Source organism: Vanessa atalanta, chromosome 19 (genome assembly GCF_905147765.1).
Source record: "Vanessa atalanta chromosome 19, ilVanAtal1.2, whole genome shotgun sequence".
Lineage (NCBI taxonomy): Eukaryota > Metazoa > Arthropoda > Insecta > Lepidoptera > Nymphalidae > Vanessa > Vanessa atalanta.
The window spans coordinates 10,462,075-10,479,931 of NC_061889.1; the positions used below are offsets into that span (position 1 = coordinate 10,462,075).

The 17,857-nt window shown below is 33.5% G+C and overlaps 1 protein-coding gene and 1 long non-coding RNA gene across 3 annotated transcripts; both read right to left on the minus strand.

Moving 5' to 3' along the window:
- Positions 1 to 10,226: 10,226 nt before the first annotated feature.
- Positions 10,227 to 12,468, minus strand: LOC125071533. Its single transcript, XR_007119924.1, has 3 exons — positions 12,250 to 12,468; positions 11,210 to 11,359; positions 10,227 to 10,305 (listed from the first exon to the last, which is right to left on the minus strand). It is a non-coding gene; the product is annotated as an uncharacterized LOC125071533 (long non-coding RNA).
- Positions 12,469 to 14,362: 1,894 nt separating this feature from the next.
- Positions 14,363 to 17,500, minus strand: LOC125071532 (polycomb group RING finger protein 3). Of its 2 annotated transcripts, XM_047681822.1 has the most exons (6): positions 17,286 to 17,500; positions 16,944 to 17,096; positions 16,267 to 16,409; positions 15,554 to 15,697; positions 15,080 to 15,201; positions 14,363 to 14,889 (listed from the first exon to the last, which is right to left on the minus strand). In XM_047681822.1, exons 1-6 carry the CDS (start codon positions 17,395 to 17,397, stop codon positions 14,862 to 14,864), a joined length of 702 nt encoding a protein of 233 aa, XP_047537778.1. In that variant the 5' UTR covers positions 17,398 to 17,500; the 3' UTR covers positions 14,363 to 14,861. The 2 variants fall into 2 exon arrangements, with proteins under 2 accessions (XP_047537778.1, XP_047537780.1); XM_047681824.1 differs by having other exon boundaries at positions 14,363 to 15,201.
- Between the last annotated feature and the right edge of the window lie 357 nt (positions 17,501 to 17,857).

Genomic DNA, 17,857 nt, shown 5'->3' on the forward strand with positions numbered 1-17,857 from the left:
GTCTGCGAATTGTTACATAAAGTTACCATGGTTTCCTAACTACTAGGAATACATTAGGTATTAGACATACGGCTTAGGGCCTTAACGTGTAGATTCGTATCATTTACACGTTAGAATATTTAACTTATGTAGGTACCGTACACTAGAAATCACATACTTATAATAGAATGAGTAGAATATTATGAAGTCTACGAAACTAAGAATTTCAGATGAATATCAAATATAATATACGTCAAAATTGAACATACATCAACAATTTTCCATTGAATATCTGTGGTGGGTTTCCATACTCAACTAGGCACTGGAATGAACACCTTCTTGAAATCGAGTCACATCACGGAAACAGATATTTCAGTATTTTGTTTGTTTTCAATTTTTGCTGGTATTTTTTTTTCTATTGTAAACGTATTATTATTCTTAAATAACTATATCTAACACAATCCTCAGTCAACTGGGTATCACACTATTGATTAGACACGTCGTGATGGTATTATGATAAATATAATTACACAACAGATATAGATTAATCCTATATATTATCTTTAAAAACAATAATATTACTTCACGTTAGTATAATTGTGTAAAATTTAAAATCAATTGAGTCGTTCACATATAAAATCAGTATATTGTATTATTCGAGTAATTGAAAAGTGATATTTGTTGCGTTGCGGGATTATATTTATTATAAAGTAATCTCCAGTATGTACGTATATATGATTGTGTGAAAGACAATATGGTTAGAAAAAAATGTTACTTGTGAGATGACGTCCGACTGAGAAGTATGGAAGAAGACATGCTGCGCCGACCGCAAGTAAAATTGGTATAGGACACATAGTGTACTATTTAGAGATCATATTTACACACTACTTTTTACTACAATAATTGAATAAATAGTAAACTTAAACGACATGCGTGGAAATCATCGAATACGACATAAATAACACTTATCATCTTTCGCTTAAAATTCCCATAAAGTCATGTTTTTTAAACATCTTACGTTTATAAATAAACTAGATGTATACCAATCTTGGGCTAGATTATCTGGGTATACGGTTAATGCGGACACGACATTTTTATGACATACTGGATTAAGTAAGAACTAAAAATGGCGACCGACTTTAAAACTTCCTTGTACTCTATCATAGCTTAGTTCGACAATATATATCTTTGTTTAGACTATGTAATATTGAACATAAAAAAAAAAGTTTCGGTTAAAATAGACAGACTATTTCATAATTAATATGTAATGTTATGTAATCATTTGAAAATTACAGAAAAAAAGCTGTAAAAATAAAACAGTGACGGACATCGTTCTTGTAATTAACAACTGAATCGAGTTAATTAAACATAAAACATTAAGAGATAGAGTAAAGCGCGCGCGAGTCAAAAACGAAACGAGATTTATAATTATACCTAAAACGTTGGCAAAAATAACGTCCGCTAATAATTATCTCTATGAGTCTTGCACTCAAAATTAGAGTTCAAAATGAAAATCTATAAGTCATAACAAATTTACGTTTAGTAACTTTATCTGGACGGTATCGGGCCAATACGACAGCACTGAATTGAACGATATCAGAATAATTTTTATTTATTACCACATGTTTTTTTGCTTATGTTATAGGCGGACGAAGAAATGGGCCACTTTATCGTAAGTGGTACCGCCCTTGGATAATGGCGCTGTAAGAAATTTTAACCATTCTTTACAACATGGGCACCAACCATGTTATGTCTTTCGTGCCTGTATAGGTAAATATCTTTATACAATTCGGTTACAAGATATACAAAATGATATCGTAAATAATACATTCATGGGGGATCTGTACAACAAAACATCCAGAAAATAAGTGAGATGTTTATCATGTGCGTTCAAAATTATTTCAATATATTTTTATTTCTGGATTTTTATAGAATTAAGAAACAAAGACTTTGTACAATGAGTCTAGGTGAAAAGTCGTGAATCCTATGACAAGATTACGGCTTCGAAGGCAGGCTACCTTGACCAGCCTCTCGCATAGCTGAGCGAATAAGATCCCCTGTGTGGCGATGCATTTTATGTTGGACATTGACATTTTGTAAAAAAAAAATTTCATTACGGTCACTAAATGAAAAATAACTAATTAGGTACTTTAGTTTCTTCTTCATAGTGTCGTCAGATATTCGCCCGCTAATGTTTGCACAGATGTTTGCACAGATGTCGCTAAAAGTTGGCATTTCAAATAAAAGTTGGTACCCAAAAGTAAAGATTTTATTTCTGTGAGTGCCATCAAACTACTTTTGAAACAGTACCTGATTAATAAATATCGCATGTTGAAACTGTTTTGTAATAAATATGATCTTCCTCAGCTTAGGGGGGCGCTGAAGCACCGCACCACCCTGGCCTATGGTAACTAGTATTTGAAGTAGGAGTAATTTGAACTCCCGATTGAATGTCTGACTAAAACGAAAAAACTAGCAGTACTCTCATCATGGCGGTACGCTACGGGGCCGCTGTCAGGTAGCAAGTGTATACTACAACAAAGCGTGTCTCGCATGTTGTAAAAGTGTGCAGTCCTCAGTGTTACATGCGAGTGCAGTGATTGTCCCCGTGCCGCGTGCCGCGTGCCGGTATCAAGTCGCTGATTACAGGTATTATGTGTGATATCACGACAGACTAACCATTGTTTCTGTTAAATCTCAAAAAACATAAACAAAACAATGAATTGATCAAAATTCAAAATATACTTTATTCAATGCGTATAAAAGAAGACGAAAATAAACTCCTTATCTTGTGTTTTTTAAAAAATTGCGAGGTAACCTGCATGTATCGAACGAAAATCTGGATCTACCACATACGTCCCGATCCGCATCGGAGCCGCGTGGTCCGTCTGAATAAGGTCCCACCCTCCTCAAAAATCTATCGAGTCGATCACTAACACTCACTAGATTATACATATAATTGTATGTCAGTTTGTACATGTTGATTTTGTCGCAGGATATTACAAAATATCTAAATAAACAACTTGTTATTAATAATTTTATCTATCGCAATGAATATATTTAGTCATACTTTACTTGGCAACTTCACAAATTTCGTAATATATTTTTAAAGTGTCTATTGAAAAATTGCTTCGAGAAATGCAGTCGTGTAAAGTATTATTTTACAATTCGTTTTGTTCAAGTGTTTGATCAATCGAAGAAACAACACTAAAATGTAGTTTAGAACGACTTTATGTAACATGTTCACTTCTCTCCTTATGAGCAATACTAGATTGCTATTATATATATATTTTAATATGTCGTAGGTACTCACTGGTTCTATACACGAAAGCCGAGAAACATTTTCAACAAAACCACACTTGAAAAATATGAAAAATTAAAAATCAATTAATAACAGGTTGAACTCAAGGCAATACTAGTGTCATATCTAATCAAAACCTGCCTATATTATATATATATACTAAGCAGGTGAAGTAGGTATAACATTTACGAACAACTCTTACAAAATCTCACGTAATATCCACATAATTTGTAGCAAACTATCGCCTCTGCTTATGCAATTATCATCATACACAAATAAGGCTAGGAAATCCAATTTCAAGTCTATACGAGTTGATATGTCCGCGTCTTTGTTTGCTGTATGTTGATAAAATTTCTACCGTCTAATGCTACCGTCAAACTGCTTAGTATTGTTATTTTAAGACTGAGTGAGCCAGACAAGGGCACTAGGGATTAAAATCAGTTCCTAATGATGTACAGCCTATTCCAATGGAAGTAGGAAAAACGATAAACAAACCTTTTACATACATATTTCATGCGATTTGCTAATAATTCAGCTATATTGTCCACTACTATGAGTTCATGATTAATATATATTTATTTATAATACAACACTATTGCACTTAACCATTTATTTCCACGTTAATTTTACTTCCAAAATTCCGATAACAATTTCGTCGACGTTCAAAAAGTAATTTTTTGGCAAATCCGTAGTGAACATCATAGATTAATCAAGCTCTCGACCAATGATATCGCGTCAATTTGCTGTCAAATGTTGATTTATTTCGCTTTTCTCCTGTTGTGGTTGGAATTGAGTACAGACGCATTAACGATGTAAGAGATGATTAATATTTCGGGTGGTAGTGACCGCGGACTGCCTAACTTTTTCAAATAAAAATATACGTTTTACTGTCAAAGAACTGCACTTTTTGTACAGGATACTCCTAAATTAGACAAATAGTTTTACGTGGGATTCAACTCGTGAAGTAAACCTCAGAAATTTAGTTCACTAGAAAAAATAAATCATTAAAAAATAATTATTCATGTCTCGGTTGAGTAAAAATTAGTTTGAAATTTAAAAAATAAAAGTACGTAAAAAGTAAATTCAACCAAATGTTATCGTTTAACGTCGAGCACGAGATACGTTGAATAATCGGCCATACCAACTGGGATTCGGTTCGTCTAAAATCTTCCATATAAACTGTTTTATTGCATACTTTGATTCGATACAAACATTTATAGTATTAACCGACCACATTAAAAGTTCACACACGGCAAGGTCAAAACAACACTCGCAATATACAATTAAAATCGATCGTTATATAAACTCTTTACATTAAATGGTGCGCGTAAGCTCACATAATACTTCTTTTTAATTGCGGCCGAATTATCTCTTACGTAATGACATAAAATGTATACAATTATTTTATGATTTGAGCTTCGTTGTATATTGATATTACGTTGGCAAAGTTAATGAACTACTCGATGGCAAGAAGTAACGAATTCATGCAAATTTAGTTCATAAGATGTATTGTTCACTATGTATGCATATTCTTGAAATTTTATAGAATTAGTGCGTAAATTTGATACTCATAATATAGACCGATAGAGCTACTATCACCGCCCACGAAAGTCTACAACAACAGTCTGCTTTAAGATATATGTAGGCTCTTTTCTTGAAGTTGTATCAATTGGGAAAAAACAACGGCGAAAGCTGGATCGCGCTGTTGCGAATTTACGGAAATTCGGACTTCTATTTTTGCCAGTTCTGCTCGAGTATTTCGTTTTCTATATCGATAGTAGTTTTTATTCTGACCATCAATATCTTAATGTAATGCTTGTATATTGTATGAGGATATTTCAGTTGGAATTACTGTTCCAATATTGCTAGAGTGAGTGCGCTTCCAACCGCGACATCAGAATTGTTAGTGGGTGGAACCTACTTGTACAGTTCTGGTATATTTACGTGATTATGTTACTATGTTATTAAACTGCTTCGATCGATCTGACGGTTGAAAACCCGAGGGCCATTACAAAGTTTGAAATTTTCCGTCGAGAAATTCTGAGGAGCCCGGTATCTGAAAATTATCATATAGTCCTGCAACTGAACTCTCTTTGGCCGTATCGGATTGGCCGTCTTATCGGATTACATAAGTATTGAAAAAGTGTGTGTACACTTTGGTGCGCACACAGTTGTGCCCTACAAGATGTCACTGGCAATTCGCTAGTCTCTCCTGAGAATTGAAACCGTGATCAAAATTGGCCAAGACACCATCATCATCACTTTACACTCTGCCCTTAAACAATCTTTATTCAGTATTAAGCAAACATTTTGTTTGCACATACGCGACACGCACGTGAGTTGAAAGCTTTAAACCAGTAGCGAGCAACACGAAGTAGGAAGCGTGCGTCGAACCGGTCAAGTGTGAAATGCGCTCATGTGCTCGATATCTCGGTCCAAGACTTACAGAGATAATTTGAACGTATTTTTTATGTCATATACGCGGATTGACAAATGGGGATCCTGAGGGTAAGTGGTGACCACTGTCAAATGTCATTGGTACTGTGGCAAATATTAATCAGTACAGCCTGTAAATTTCCCAATGCTGGATTAAGACCTCCTCTCCCTTTGAGGAAAAGGTTTGGAGCATTTTCCATCACGGTGCTCCAATGCGGGTTGGTGGAATACACATGTGGCAGAATTTCGTTAAAATTAGACACATGCAGGTTTCTTCACGATGTTTTCCTTCACCGCCGCGCACGAGATGAATTATAAACACAAATTAAGCACATAAAAATTCAGTGGTGTTTGCCTGGGTTTTAACCCGAAATCATCGGTTAAGATGCATGCGTTCTAACCACTGGGCCACCACAGCTCTCATTTCTCATATCACACGATAATAAACCGATATTATTTTGAGTTTCAAGCTGCAAATTTCCGGAAAGAATGGGTTCTGACATTTTGATACAAGTCTAAGTGAGAGTAAAAAAAAAAAGATTGTTACTTTTTTACTGAATACGGAAATATAACCCGTGTCAGGTAGAACTTATCACAAATTTTGATAATTACACCTTTTATTCATAATTGGTTGTCGTGTTCTTGTTTTATAAAAGAGTTTTTGTTATATAATCAGATACACAGATAGTAAGCGTATGTTACTATATCAAGTGACTGTAGATTCAGACGTAGGGCGTGGGAAAACTTTTTTACTTATTACAGTTAAACAATAAACAAAGAATACATCAAGGGCAATTATACCAAAATTGGTTTAAAGCTATTCGAAGCTTTCATACTTTTAAACGGAGATAGTCATACTATTATATATGTTATATTTATAACATTGCGTTACATATAAACCTGTATACCGTGTAAGCAGTTTTTTGAATGTCTACATGATACACACTTGCCAAAAAGAGATGCTACTTATCGAATCCAAATGATACGTCAGTCTTAGAACATGTATATATATCTAGATAGAGGGTCGCATAACAAAAGAACTAAAACAAACGAGCCAACGTTACGATCTTGCAGTGCGTGACAGCTGCTTGACTCTCGCCATCATCATCATCATACTACTTTTGATATTTCTTTCGACGCGTTCAGCTTTGACAGTCAGTTATACATACAACTGATCAAAGGCGTCGCGTCGTTGTCGCAAAGCAATGACGATTAGTGAAGTTGAATGAAACTCAAGTCAGTTACAAAACATCATTTAATATTTAAGATTTTTAATACTTAAGGTTTAATTTAATAGTGTTGTAAATATGCAGTCGATTGCTCTTACACCAACCGTCATCTGGTAGTGGAATATGCTCCAAACCTTCTCAAAGGGATAGGACCACAAAAGAATACTATAAGTTTTTCCTTTAAATAAGGACACGTAGGACGTTACGTATTACATCATCTGATTGGCAACGTGTGTAGTGATGATATACATATATATAAATAAAGTAACGGTCTTTAAATACTGCTGGCTTTGCTACTCACTACTGGCCTGAAGTGTGCTGCTCTAATGGTGGTTAGAGATTATCTGCTGAAAATATAGATTAAGGAACTGAACAGTGCTCAACTGTCATGACCCAACCGCCGTTAATCGGTTCACCCAGGGTCGACTCTCGGAATATTTCCATAGCTATCCGAGCCGTGTTCACCGGCCGCTCGGGCGTGCCACTTTCACTCTCGGCGACCCACATCCGCGGCCCCGTCGGGCACCGCTTTATTACGACTTGCAACATTAGCCGATTATGTCACTGACGATGGTCTCGTGTACCGGCATTCTGAAGGACGAATTTTGTCGATGGTTTTCAAATTAATTACGCGTGATTGTGTGTCAAGGACTTCGATACCACACTCGAACATAAAATTTGACAAGTGCTTTCTTTCGGGGCTCGAGATCTGATGCTCTATTTGAGATGGAAGTTTTAAGCAAATCCAAGCAATTGTGCCATTCTACAAGCTTTTATACACCTTCGATAATTAGATGGCCAATCTCGCAAACGAATTTGAGACCAATTTAACCCAACCTACTTGGATGCCATTTTTGAATTCATAATAATTGTAATATGTAAGATTTTAAATTCGTTTACAGAGTCTCGTGAACAAGATATTCGTAGATAATGTCAAAATATCGAGCTCCACCAAATAAAATAAAAAAACATGGTAAATATCCCGTTTTAAATACTGTTAATAATTGTAATATGGATTGTAAAATGTAATTTTAAGCAAGTTTACAATAAGAATATTTTTGAAACTTTATAATTTAACGTCACTCGTTAGATTATTATTTGACATAATCCAAAACAATTTATCTAAATAACAAATGTACGAAACAAACGAGTACTCGTAAACGACATCAGAAATGATCAGCATTTTTTAACATCCTCACTAATTTTTAAAATCATCTGGGGCGAGCACTTATCTACAAGATTTTCCACATAATTATACTACAAAAATTACCAAGCCAAGATGTTCCCATCGTCCAAAACAATGAAGCGCCACTCACGAGAACCATTTGCATAATACGATTATGTATATCGACGCACTGTTTTTGCTGAAGATTACGAAACGCACGGTTGACCACACAGCGTGCTATAATAAAACGATTTACGCCTTGCGAAAATTGCTGTAATGCGTATTATCCAAGTTTTGTAACTCGGAGATCGCTACAATATTCTGAAAAAGGCTAACTAGAACAGTTAAAGTAACTACCTGTCTGCCAAGGAAAATGGATTGCAATTTATCCTAGCACTTCTCAACTGCGTATTGTTAGATAGACACGGCTCAACGATTCTCTTAAGATTTTCCTTCAAAACCGAGCAGATTAATTATGAGCAGAAATATAGTTCATTAAAAACAATCTCTAAATCTCTCTGTTAAGTATGTACGGCATCCGTTTGACTTTATCTCTTATTAGTTAACGTGACCACAACGAGGAGACTTTCTTCTGCGACGAGAAGAGATACTACTACATATTTAAAAAAAGCATTTGGATATTTATAGATATATAATCTGTACATAGCCATTTGAATTTTTATTATGGTCTAGAGTTGACTGTTTAAGCATCAATGGTACTTAAAAAAAATTAGTCTAATTAATATTAAAAATCAGAACTACTGTGATTAAAGAAAAACAGGAAATGCAAATTTTCGCGGTTTTTTCTTCTTTCGTTTTAATAAATAGATTAAAAATAAATACTAAAAAAAAAAACAATTCCTGTATTTAAATATTATATTCGAGACGAAAGTCAGATCATCATTTTACCACAAATACAAATTTATTTAGTGGTTACATGGTTGTGAATACGAAGCGCAAACTTAGGATCTATAATCACAGGCCAATTAGACAATTTATCTTCACATAATAAATATAAATGAAGTTAAGTGGAGCGATGAGATCATCGCAAATGTCAATATCGAGCGATGATATCTGCCTTATTTTATAGATGATATAGATGAGATACCACTGACTAGAAGTGGAACCTCTCGGAATAGGCTAATTTATAAACTAGAAGTGGTTTATATATCTTACAGGATCTTCTATTAGTTGAGTCATTTCCTTGTCCACTTTTCCAAATGAATGGAATTAAAAGTGAACTAGTTCAACACACAATGACCTTGAGAAATCTCAGTAACGTGTCTACCCGACACGTGTCTATCGTGATTACTGAAGCATACGTGCGAAATTTTGCAAACATACGCGACATTTTTTTTTTGCATTTGCACTTTTGATTTTATTACCATATACCTGTGTTATAAACACAAACCCGGGATTTAACCTCGGTTATCCTCGGACATCGGCCAAGATTCCATGGTCACAAGGTTATCAGACCTGGTGACGTGGGCCAGTGGTCTACACCCAAAACACATAAAATCTTATTATTTTTCAATCGATAACGTTCATATAAGCTTTTGGATCATAATGATGCGGGATTTAATTGAATGTAAATCTGCTGCACCGGTTCGAAAAATAGAGTCTACCGAGAAGAACCGCCAAGAAAGTCAGCAGTTAAATTTGATAAATTCTTAAGTAGAATAGTCAAGAATGATGTATGAAGTTTAAACCACGCTATACGATGGCAATATTACGGTTTTTGTGCGTTTACATTATTACCATCAGACTAAATAACACAGAAATATAAAATCGAGAACACGATCCATCCTGGTGAGTCCGCACGGAGCATACGAGTCCGATGGACGTGCAATCGATTCCCATTTGTTATTTTCCAAAATATTAAGCGTTTTGAACGTCGACGTTGACAATTTTGGTATCGGTTAAATTGATATAATTAGGTAAGCGGACTAGTCGCATTATTAATTCGACTCTTTGTAGTACATAATACAGCAGAGCATAATATAAATGTACGTTTTGTTACTCTTTACTTCTAGAATTGGTAGTCCACTTAATCTAGGCGGCACTCAGTGTGCGAGGACTCACCGGGCGCGGCGGGCGCGGGGTGCGCGGGGTGCGCGGGGTGCGCGGGGTGCGCGGGGCGCGCGTCGGGCGCGGCGCGCGTCAGGCCCATGGCTGGCCGCGCGCAAGCCTCATCACTGCAAATTACAAAACGACATTTCTACCTGCATTCAAAGTCAAAGACAAAAATCTTTATTCAATATAGAAGTGTTTACACTTGCTTATTGGTAGTCAAAAATCTACCATCGGTTCGGAATTTAGCACCTCGGACCTGAGAAAAACCGGCGAAAGAAACTCAGCGGGATATTTACGGTATCGTTGGGAGGTGAGCAGCATCGACGCATCGGAGCATCCTATTATCCTGCGACTGAGTTAAATTCCGATCACGATGCACTTCGCGATGAGCACGACTCGACTATACGCTCAGGGTTGGCTCTAGATAGTGGAACTCCTCGAGGGTTGGCGGCACTGACGATAAATGTGGAACATAGAAGCTGTCATTTTGTTTATCAACCGACGGAACCAGCTAGCATTGTCCGTGGCATGATTGTAGAGCAAAAATGTTTAAACACGAGAACAATTTACTTCGAACCATCTTTTAAATCGTACTAATATAGAGATGGGTCGATCGTTAGATATCGATACAAATTTGCGAATATTATTACGCGACCGCTTCGTTCGGTTTCAGTAATCCATCAAACAAGACAAGAAAGATCCAAATGCAGTTTCACATTTATAATATTAGTGAGTGAGTCACGAATACGCGTCGCGGACATCTTTCGTTTAGTTCAGCACGCTTAGTAATTGTTATAATCATTCGCTTGTTTTTAATCCATTTATTGAATGTCGGCGTTGACGTAGCACTGCTTGGGACAAAGTTAGTGCTTTTGGTGTTTGGGTAGGTTCTTGAGGCTTTGTATAATGATATTAGATGCGCTTAGCAAAAAACAATATTTTAGTGGTTCTTACGCGCACGGTTTAAAATGGCGTGTCATATTCTACTCTACTGGGACAACAAAGCACATTTCTAATAATAATAACCTTAATAATTTCTCCCGGTAGCAAACAACAGTGCGCCGCTCGTCGCTGACGCCGATGGAGAAGGTGGTGAGGTCCGACCGTGACAACTGCTCCACGCAGCGGTGGATCAGGAAGCGACGGTAGTTGCTCACCGGCGGAAACACCAGCACACTGTCGGACCGAATCAGAGCAAACATAAATATGCCAGTAGCTATTTCATACATTGGCAAAGTGTTATCTCTAATACGATATATTTATACTGATTAGTTTGTACCAGATAGTATATGGTTCCTACATAAACAAGCCGAAACAATAGTATTAAATGTATTGCAATGTAGTTCTATCAATTAAAATCGTACAGAATGTTTTAAAAGTATTTTTAATATAAACAATGTATTTATTGCATTAAATTAAAATTTATTACTCATTAAAAAACATTGTATTTTTTATATCATAAATCTTAATTAATTATTCACATCATGAATCTATTAATAGAATTGCATGTATTTAATGGAACAAACGAAAATAATATGTATTCATTGGTTTAAGAGTATAGATACTCTGATATATATATTATACATGAACAAAAAAAATCGACGATTTATTTTACTACCAATTCTAACTTGAATAAAATCTAATTTAGTGACCACACTATTTTTATCGTACATTATTTATCTACCAATTATTAAATATCTTCTCTATATAATAATAATAAATATAAACTGTTCCACGGCGCCTTTGTACTCGTGTATTTAAAATAGATTATAAAAAATATTTAAAATGGTTTAACGATATCTTATAAACCGGAGTTGATGATTAATAACAGGTTACAGCTGCAGTGTTTTTATACCGAGTACAGTTATTACCGTCCAAGGTGTCGTCTGGACGCTCTATTTGACCGCGTCCTACGTATGTTTGACTCTATAACGAATTCATAACCTTGAACAACTTGTACACAACTATCGCGAAACAATTACAGATATTTCGAAAACTTTAAAAATCGCGTGGTCTAATTGAGCACGCACCTTAAAACAATAAATTAACTTATAATTAATGTTTACCTGTCAACTTTTTTTTCGGCTAGAAAACATTTCAAGTCTTCGTTGACATCTTCGACGAAATTGTCGTCCGCTAGGTGTAGGAACCTTTCCACCGTTTTGGTCCCCAGTTTGACGGTGAACCGTTCGTTCTAAATAAACGAAAAGTAATTATTTAGTTCACGTGCCAAAAGAAAAACTATCGGTCGTCCATTTTCAGTTTTTCATCACGCTTGTGTTTGACATATGAACAAACACTCAAACACTATATAATAAAAATTGACATTTGATTTTGCACACAATCAAAACTTTTACAGATTATAAACAAACAACTGTCAACGCAATACAGAGTATATACTACTATATGTAAGTATTTTAAGATAGTCTAATAGATTTTTAATAATATTCAGAAATATAAAATGTCGTAATTAAAAGTTATCGAAAAATTTAATGTAATTAATGGGAATAAAGTAATTTTGTTTGTTTCAGAAATATTATAATTAAGAAATCAAAGACATGTGACCACTAGAGGCGGCTTATATGCATTACAAAATATTTTTCCGTTTTATTATTAATTATATATTATTTTTTCTTGATATACCTCAAAATATTATTAATCGTTTCTGAATATTTTGTAAATACTGTGAGGAGGTTAGTTTAAGAATAGTATAACTTTGATTGTTTTGAAAGATCAATTTATTTTCTATTAATCTTATTTTCAACACAAATTTGTTTTAAAATAATTATTTAGTTTTTGGAATTTAAGACAAACAGCTTTTATTGTTATAAATGTTGTTTCGTATGTGTTTAGTTAGGCTAATGCTTTAATATTGAAAGAAGATATCATTGTTCAAACTTGCAAAAGAACTTAGTTTAAATTCCGGGAAAATGACAGTTCTCGCGATGTTTTCAATAATTTTTGCCCATAGCAGCGATAAGGGAAAAATATGAAGAGATCATATATTTTTGGATACAAATGAATCATCAATGTAGAAATAAAAAACAGAAAGTAGTCAAATAATATATTTCACATTTAGTCATTAAAATAATTTGAGTCGATCCATACGTATCATTAATTTAAAATTGTCTAACTGATATATATACAAGTAGGCTTATGACGTAATAACAAAAAAAAAAAAAATTAAAACAAAACAACAAATTAACTAAAATCTCTCTTAATGAAAATACTTCAGCCGGATTTAAAGTACAAAATAAAATACACCCTAAATATATGAAACAAATAAAATACTAGTTAAAATATACATTATAATTCTATGTTTCTTCAAGTATAAAAGTCTACAAATATTAATTTTATTAGCTATATTAGTTTTATAGACGTATGTCCACGTCCACATTAATAATAATTATTTACTGTGAAATGCACCATTAGATTACTATCAAATCGATTTCAATAGAATGTGTACAACTGGCGAGGTTAATTAAAAAAATTGTATATTTTTATAATCATTGATTCAATTATAAGATTTTGTGCGCAACTAAGGGTATAGTCGTGTATCTACGATACAAGGGAAAAGAAAAAATATAAGAGAGTACCAACATTGGAATTAAACTTTTTCAGATAAGCATTGTACTATTACAATATACTTGTGCTATTGCTTTTGTTATTAAAATAATAACAAATAGTGCATTTTTGTATAAAGTAAAAGGTTGCTATTCTCTTAATGTAATTTATACATAAGTATACTACTGTTGCTGGCTGTAGAATCTCTATTTCGAAAAAATAAACTTGCTATCCTTTTCTACTGTAACATAAGAAAGAGAAAGTATTACTTTTTATTGTCATATTTGTTAAGAGAATGTTGGCAACATAGTCCTAACAAATTAAATTGAGAGCACATTTATAAACAAGGAGTTAACTGCGTATATGTATATAACATGCAGATTGTACACATTTTATGGAATGATCTTTGAATAGTAAGAACAAGTGGACAAATAATATTACCGCAATTTAGCTGCCAACTATAATTTCATTATAGTTTATTATTATTTTAATGATATTACTTTCCATATATTACCTAAGTATTTCAATATTTTTTGCATTTCGTTTGAAATCATATTAAGATATATATATCTGTATTTGATGGTTGTAAAACATGTATGTTGTGTTGTTTACACATGTACATGTATGTTATTGTGTTTAAGTGCAAACACTTTTAATCCCCAGTGAAGATAAATAATATATACTCTTGTTAGTCCGATATCCCTTAAAAAAGCATAAATTATATGTTTAATTCGAATGACCTGCTTTTACCTAATGGTTAATAAAATATAACTAAATAATTTCTTAATTTTATGTGAAAAGCAACCAACCGTGGTTTGAAGGTGAGAAAAATTTATTAGTTTCAAAGCAATAGTGATCAGCAAGGATTGAGTTTCCAGAAGAAACAAGGCATAATGAGGATAAATTTAAATGATCTAATGGATGGAATCCGCGCATCTTAGTACTTGATTACAGCTTCCAGTAAGAGCAAGCACCCCTGAATTTTGAGTATTTGCTTGCTTTATGTTCAAAAATCTGACAGTGAAGGAGCACAATGAGGCATCTGGCATGTGGTGAAAGACTTCCTGCCTCCAACTCGCACTGGAGCATGCTTGATGGAATATACTGCAAATAGCTAAGTGCAGAGGAGGCCAGCAGTGTTGCTGTTTTAACATAAAAATTTTACACAAAAATAAAATTAAATTCACATTCAGTTATATGGGAGAAATAAAATAATTTTAAAGATCTCAAAAAGTGCTGATGACCATTGCTTACGACACTCAAATGATATCTGGTAATAATAATAAGAATTAGGATATCCATAGGAATATTAATATCTAAGAGGTAACCTACAAATCAATCTTAGGCCTATATTGTAATCGAAGCGGTGGATCTCTAAACCTCCATCGGGTGACGTAAACAAACTTAAGTGTGTGATCTTTGCCTAGTAACTCGTCGTTGCATAAAATGTCAATCTGTAAACAAGCAAAATTCAATTATTACGCAATTGGTATAATAATTCTGAGCAAAAAAAATATCATTAATACTTAAAATAATGAACTTAATTTAACATTTTAAAAGGAAATAACAAATAAGTTGGAAAATATATATTAAAAGATTTAGTTTGATAACAATGTAATGCATAACTTTAAAATCAAAATATTCTTTATTGAAGTAGGCTCATAAAATGAATTATCATGTCAGTGTTAAATTAAACATAAAGCTACTGGTTTGCAAATTAGCTACTACTGAGAAGAACCAGCATAAAACTCAGTAGTTACTCTTTTTAAAACCACCCTTGCAATAAACTATTATATATATACTCACTTCTCTATATTTCTCCATTCCATTCAATGCTTTTTTAGCTACGAATTTTTTAAGATGTGTTATCGTGGCTTGAGCCGAACACCTAATGAAGCTCCGCTTGAGTGTACGTAGCGACGTTGATATGCATTCTAAACACACATTGACCTGTAAAACAAACAAGTGTTGCTGTTGTTAATTTCAAAGTTACAGATAGTAAGATATCACTGAAATGGAAAATAAATTTATATTTTACTCTGGAATATATTTTAGTATTGCAACCAGACAGCGTACATTGCCGTGCTTGCCCGGGCACCTTGTGATTCACAGCTGCATAACCTAGCCATTAAGCAATAGAGTCAACAATGTGTGAAGTCACTCAGATTAGGTTAGATTATGAGTTACTGACATTATTAACATTAATAAGCATGGAATTTGAATTTAACCCGTTCAAGACTAACCGGTGAGCTGTGGTAGTTGATGGATTACTTGAGGCAGTTTACCTTATTATAACCTAGTAGATATTGTTTTGTTTACTTAATTATTTATTTTACTATTCTATTCTATCCATGAAGATTCTGAGAAAATTTTATTTTGTTTGTTATTAGAATATTGTCATTTACTGGTCTTTTTATAAAACAAAAAAGTTTTATATAAAATAACCAGGTAACTGTTTCTTTAGAGTTTATGTTTAACCTATTATGTTAGTTAATGGCAAACTTTACTACATTTATTACCTGTTCATCCTTCCTATGACAGTCAGTATTATCTGGTTGTTCTAGTTCATCACCACCTCCTGGTTTATCAGCAGCCAATGCTGCATCCTTGGGACATGGCAGACCTCTTGCTCTATAGAAGTCTCTCTCACGTTTCAGTTCATCTGAAATAATGCGATTCATATTTATCAAAGTGTTTCTCCATTTTAGATACTTTTCTATATGATATTCATATAACACAAGTAGACTATTCTAATCACAGGAATAAAGACAAATAAAGCACTTTAACATTGAATTTACATCATTGAAGAAAATCACAAATAATCAATGGTCATCATTATAAATTCTTAAAAAATTGCATTTTGGATGTTAGAGATATTATCGGATATAGCCACAATCATTCTTTTAATACTTTAACAATCACAATATTTAAGCAACTGATATTATGTCTATAAGCCTTCACTGTCCCAGAAAGTGTTGAGAGTGTCTGAGTAGTTACAATATTCAGTAGATATTAAAATCTTTTTACAACAGACATATTTTGTTACATTGCTTGTTTTAATGGCAGCTCTTGTTTATCTTTAAATAGTATGAAGTCTGTCGACAAATATCTAGGACATGTATACACTATTTATATTGATAGGATATGATACAAAACTAGAGAAGTTATAAATAAGTTAAAATTGTTAAATACGCACTGTCTTGTAAGTCCGGCACCAGCTTATACACAATATCTTGCATGGTTCGGTCGAAGCTGATGTATTGCAAAGGATGGGATTGATGTATGACTATATTGCATGTCGGACAAGTGTTGTTCTCTTCCAGGTGTTTCACTAAACAGCTCTTGCAAACTGAAATTGTCAGCGTAAACTTTCGTTTAATCTTACGATAGCAAATAATTTTGACACAATTACCTTCGCTGGGGTTAGCCAATTATTTAGGGTTATATTTCATTTCCTTATTACAATGCATTTGAGTTGGTGTTTATTCATTAATAAAGTTAATGTCGAAGTTTAGTAAACACAAACAAAAATACTAACACGTATGTAGACACTCGGTGACCGTGGTCGCGTCAATGAAGTATCCGCGGCAAATCTTGCAAGTTATGTGGCTGTTTAGTGTTTTTAGCTTTATCCTCCTTTCCATTGTCATTCTAATACAACAACTAAGTAAAAAACATTAATTATAACTAAAAAAATTAATTGAAAACAAAAGAAAACATGAACATAAATTCGAGAGAAAATTACAATCACCAAACTTAATACGACACTGACGTCAAGAACAGATAGAAACAAAGTTACAGATAACATAGGGAAAATAAATCAATAAAAATTTATTTTAATGTTAATTTTAAAAAAGTAATATTATCATGATAAAATACTTGTCCTAATTTTTATTACATTAATTATTTTGTCAATAAACGTTTTTAGTGGGATACATGATAAAAATATAACATCTTACCTAAAAATGAAATTGATTTTAATCGAATTAAATTCTAGTAAATTTTTATTCATAGAATGTGATAGTTTCTATCCCCGTGATAGATATAGTAATTACCATTGGTAGAATGAAAAGGTGTTTTATTAATTTATTTTATATACGAGTTAAAAAA

Coding starts and splice junctions, on each gene's coding strand:
- LOC125071532 (XM_047681822.1), bottom strand. CDS start 17,397: ATGACAATGGAAAGGAGGATAAAGCTAAAAACACTAAACAGCCACATA. Junction 17,097..17,285: donor CACCGAGTGTCTACATACGT/GTTAGTATTTTT, acceptor TGACAATTTCAG/TTTGCAAGAGCTGTTTAGTG. Junction 15,202..15,553: donor GAATGGAGAAATATAGAGAA/GTGAGTATATAT, acceptor GCTTGTTTACAG/ATTGACATTTTATGCAACGA.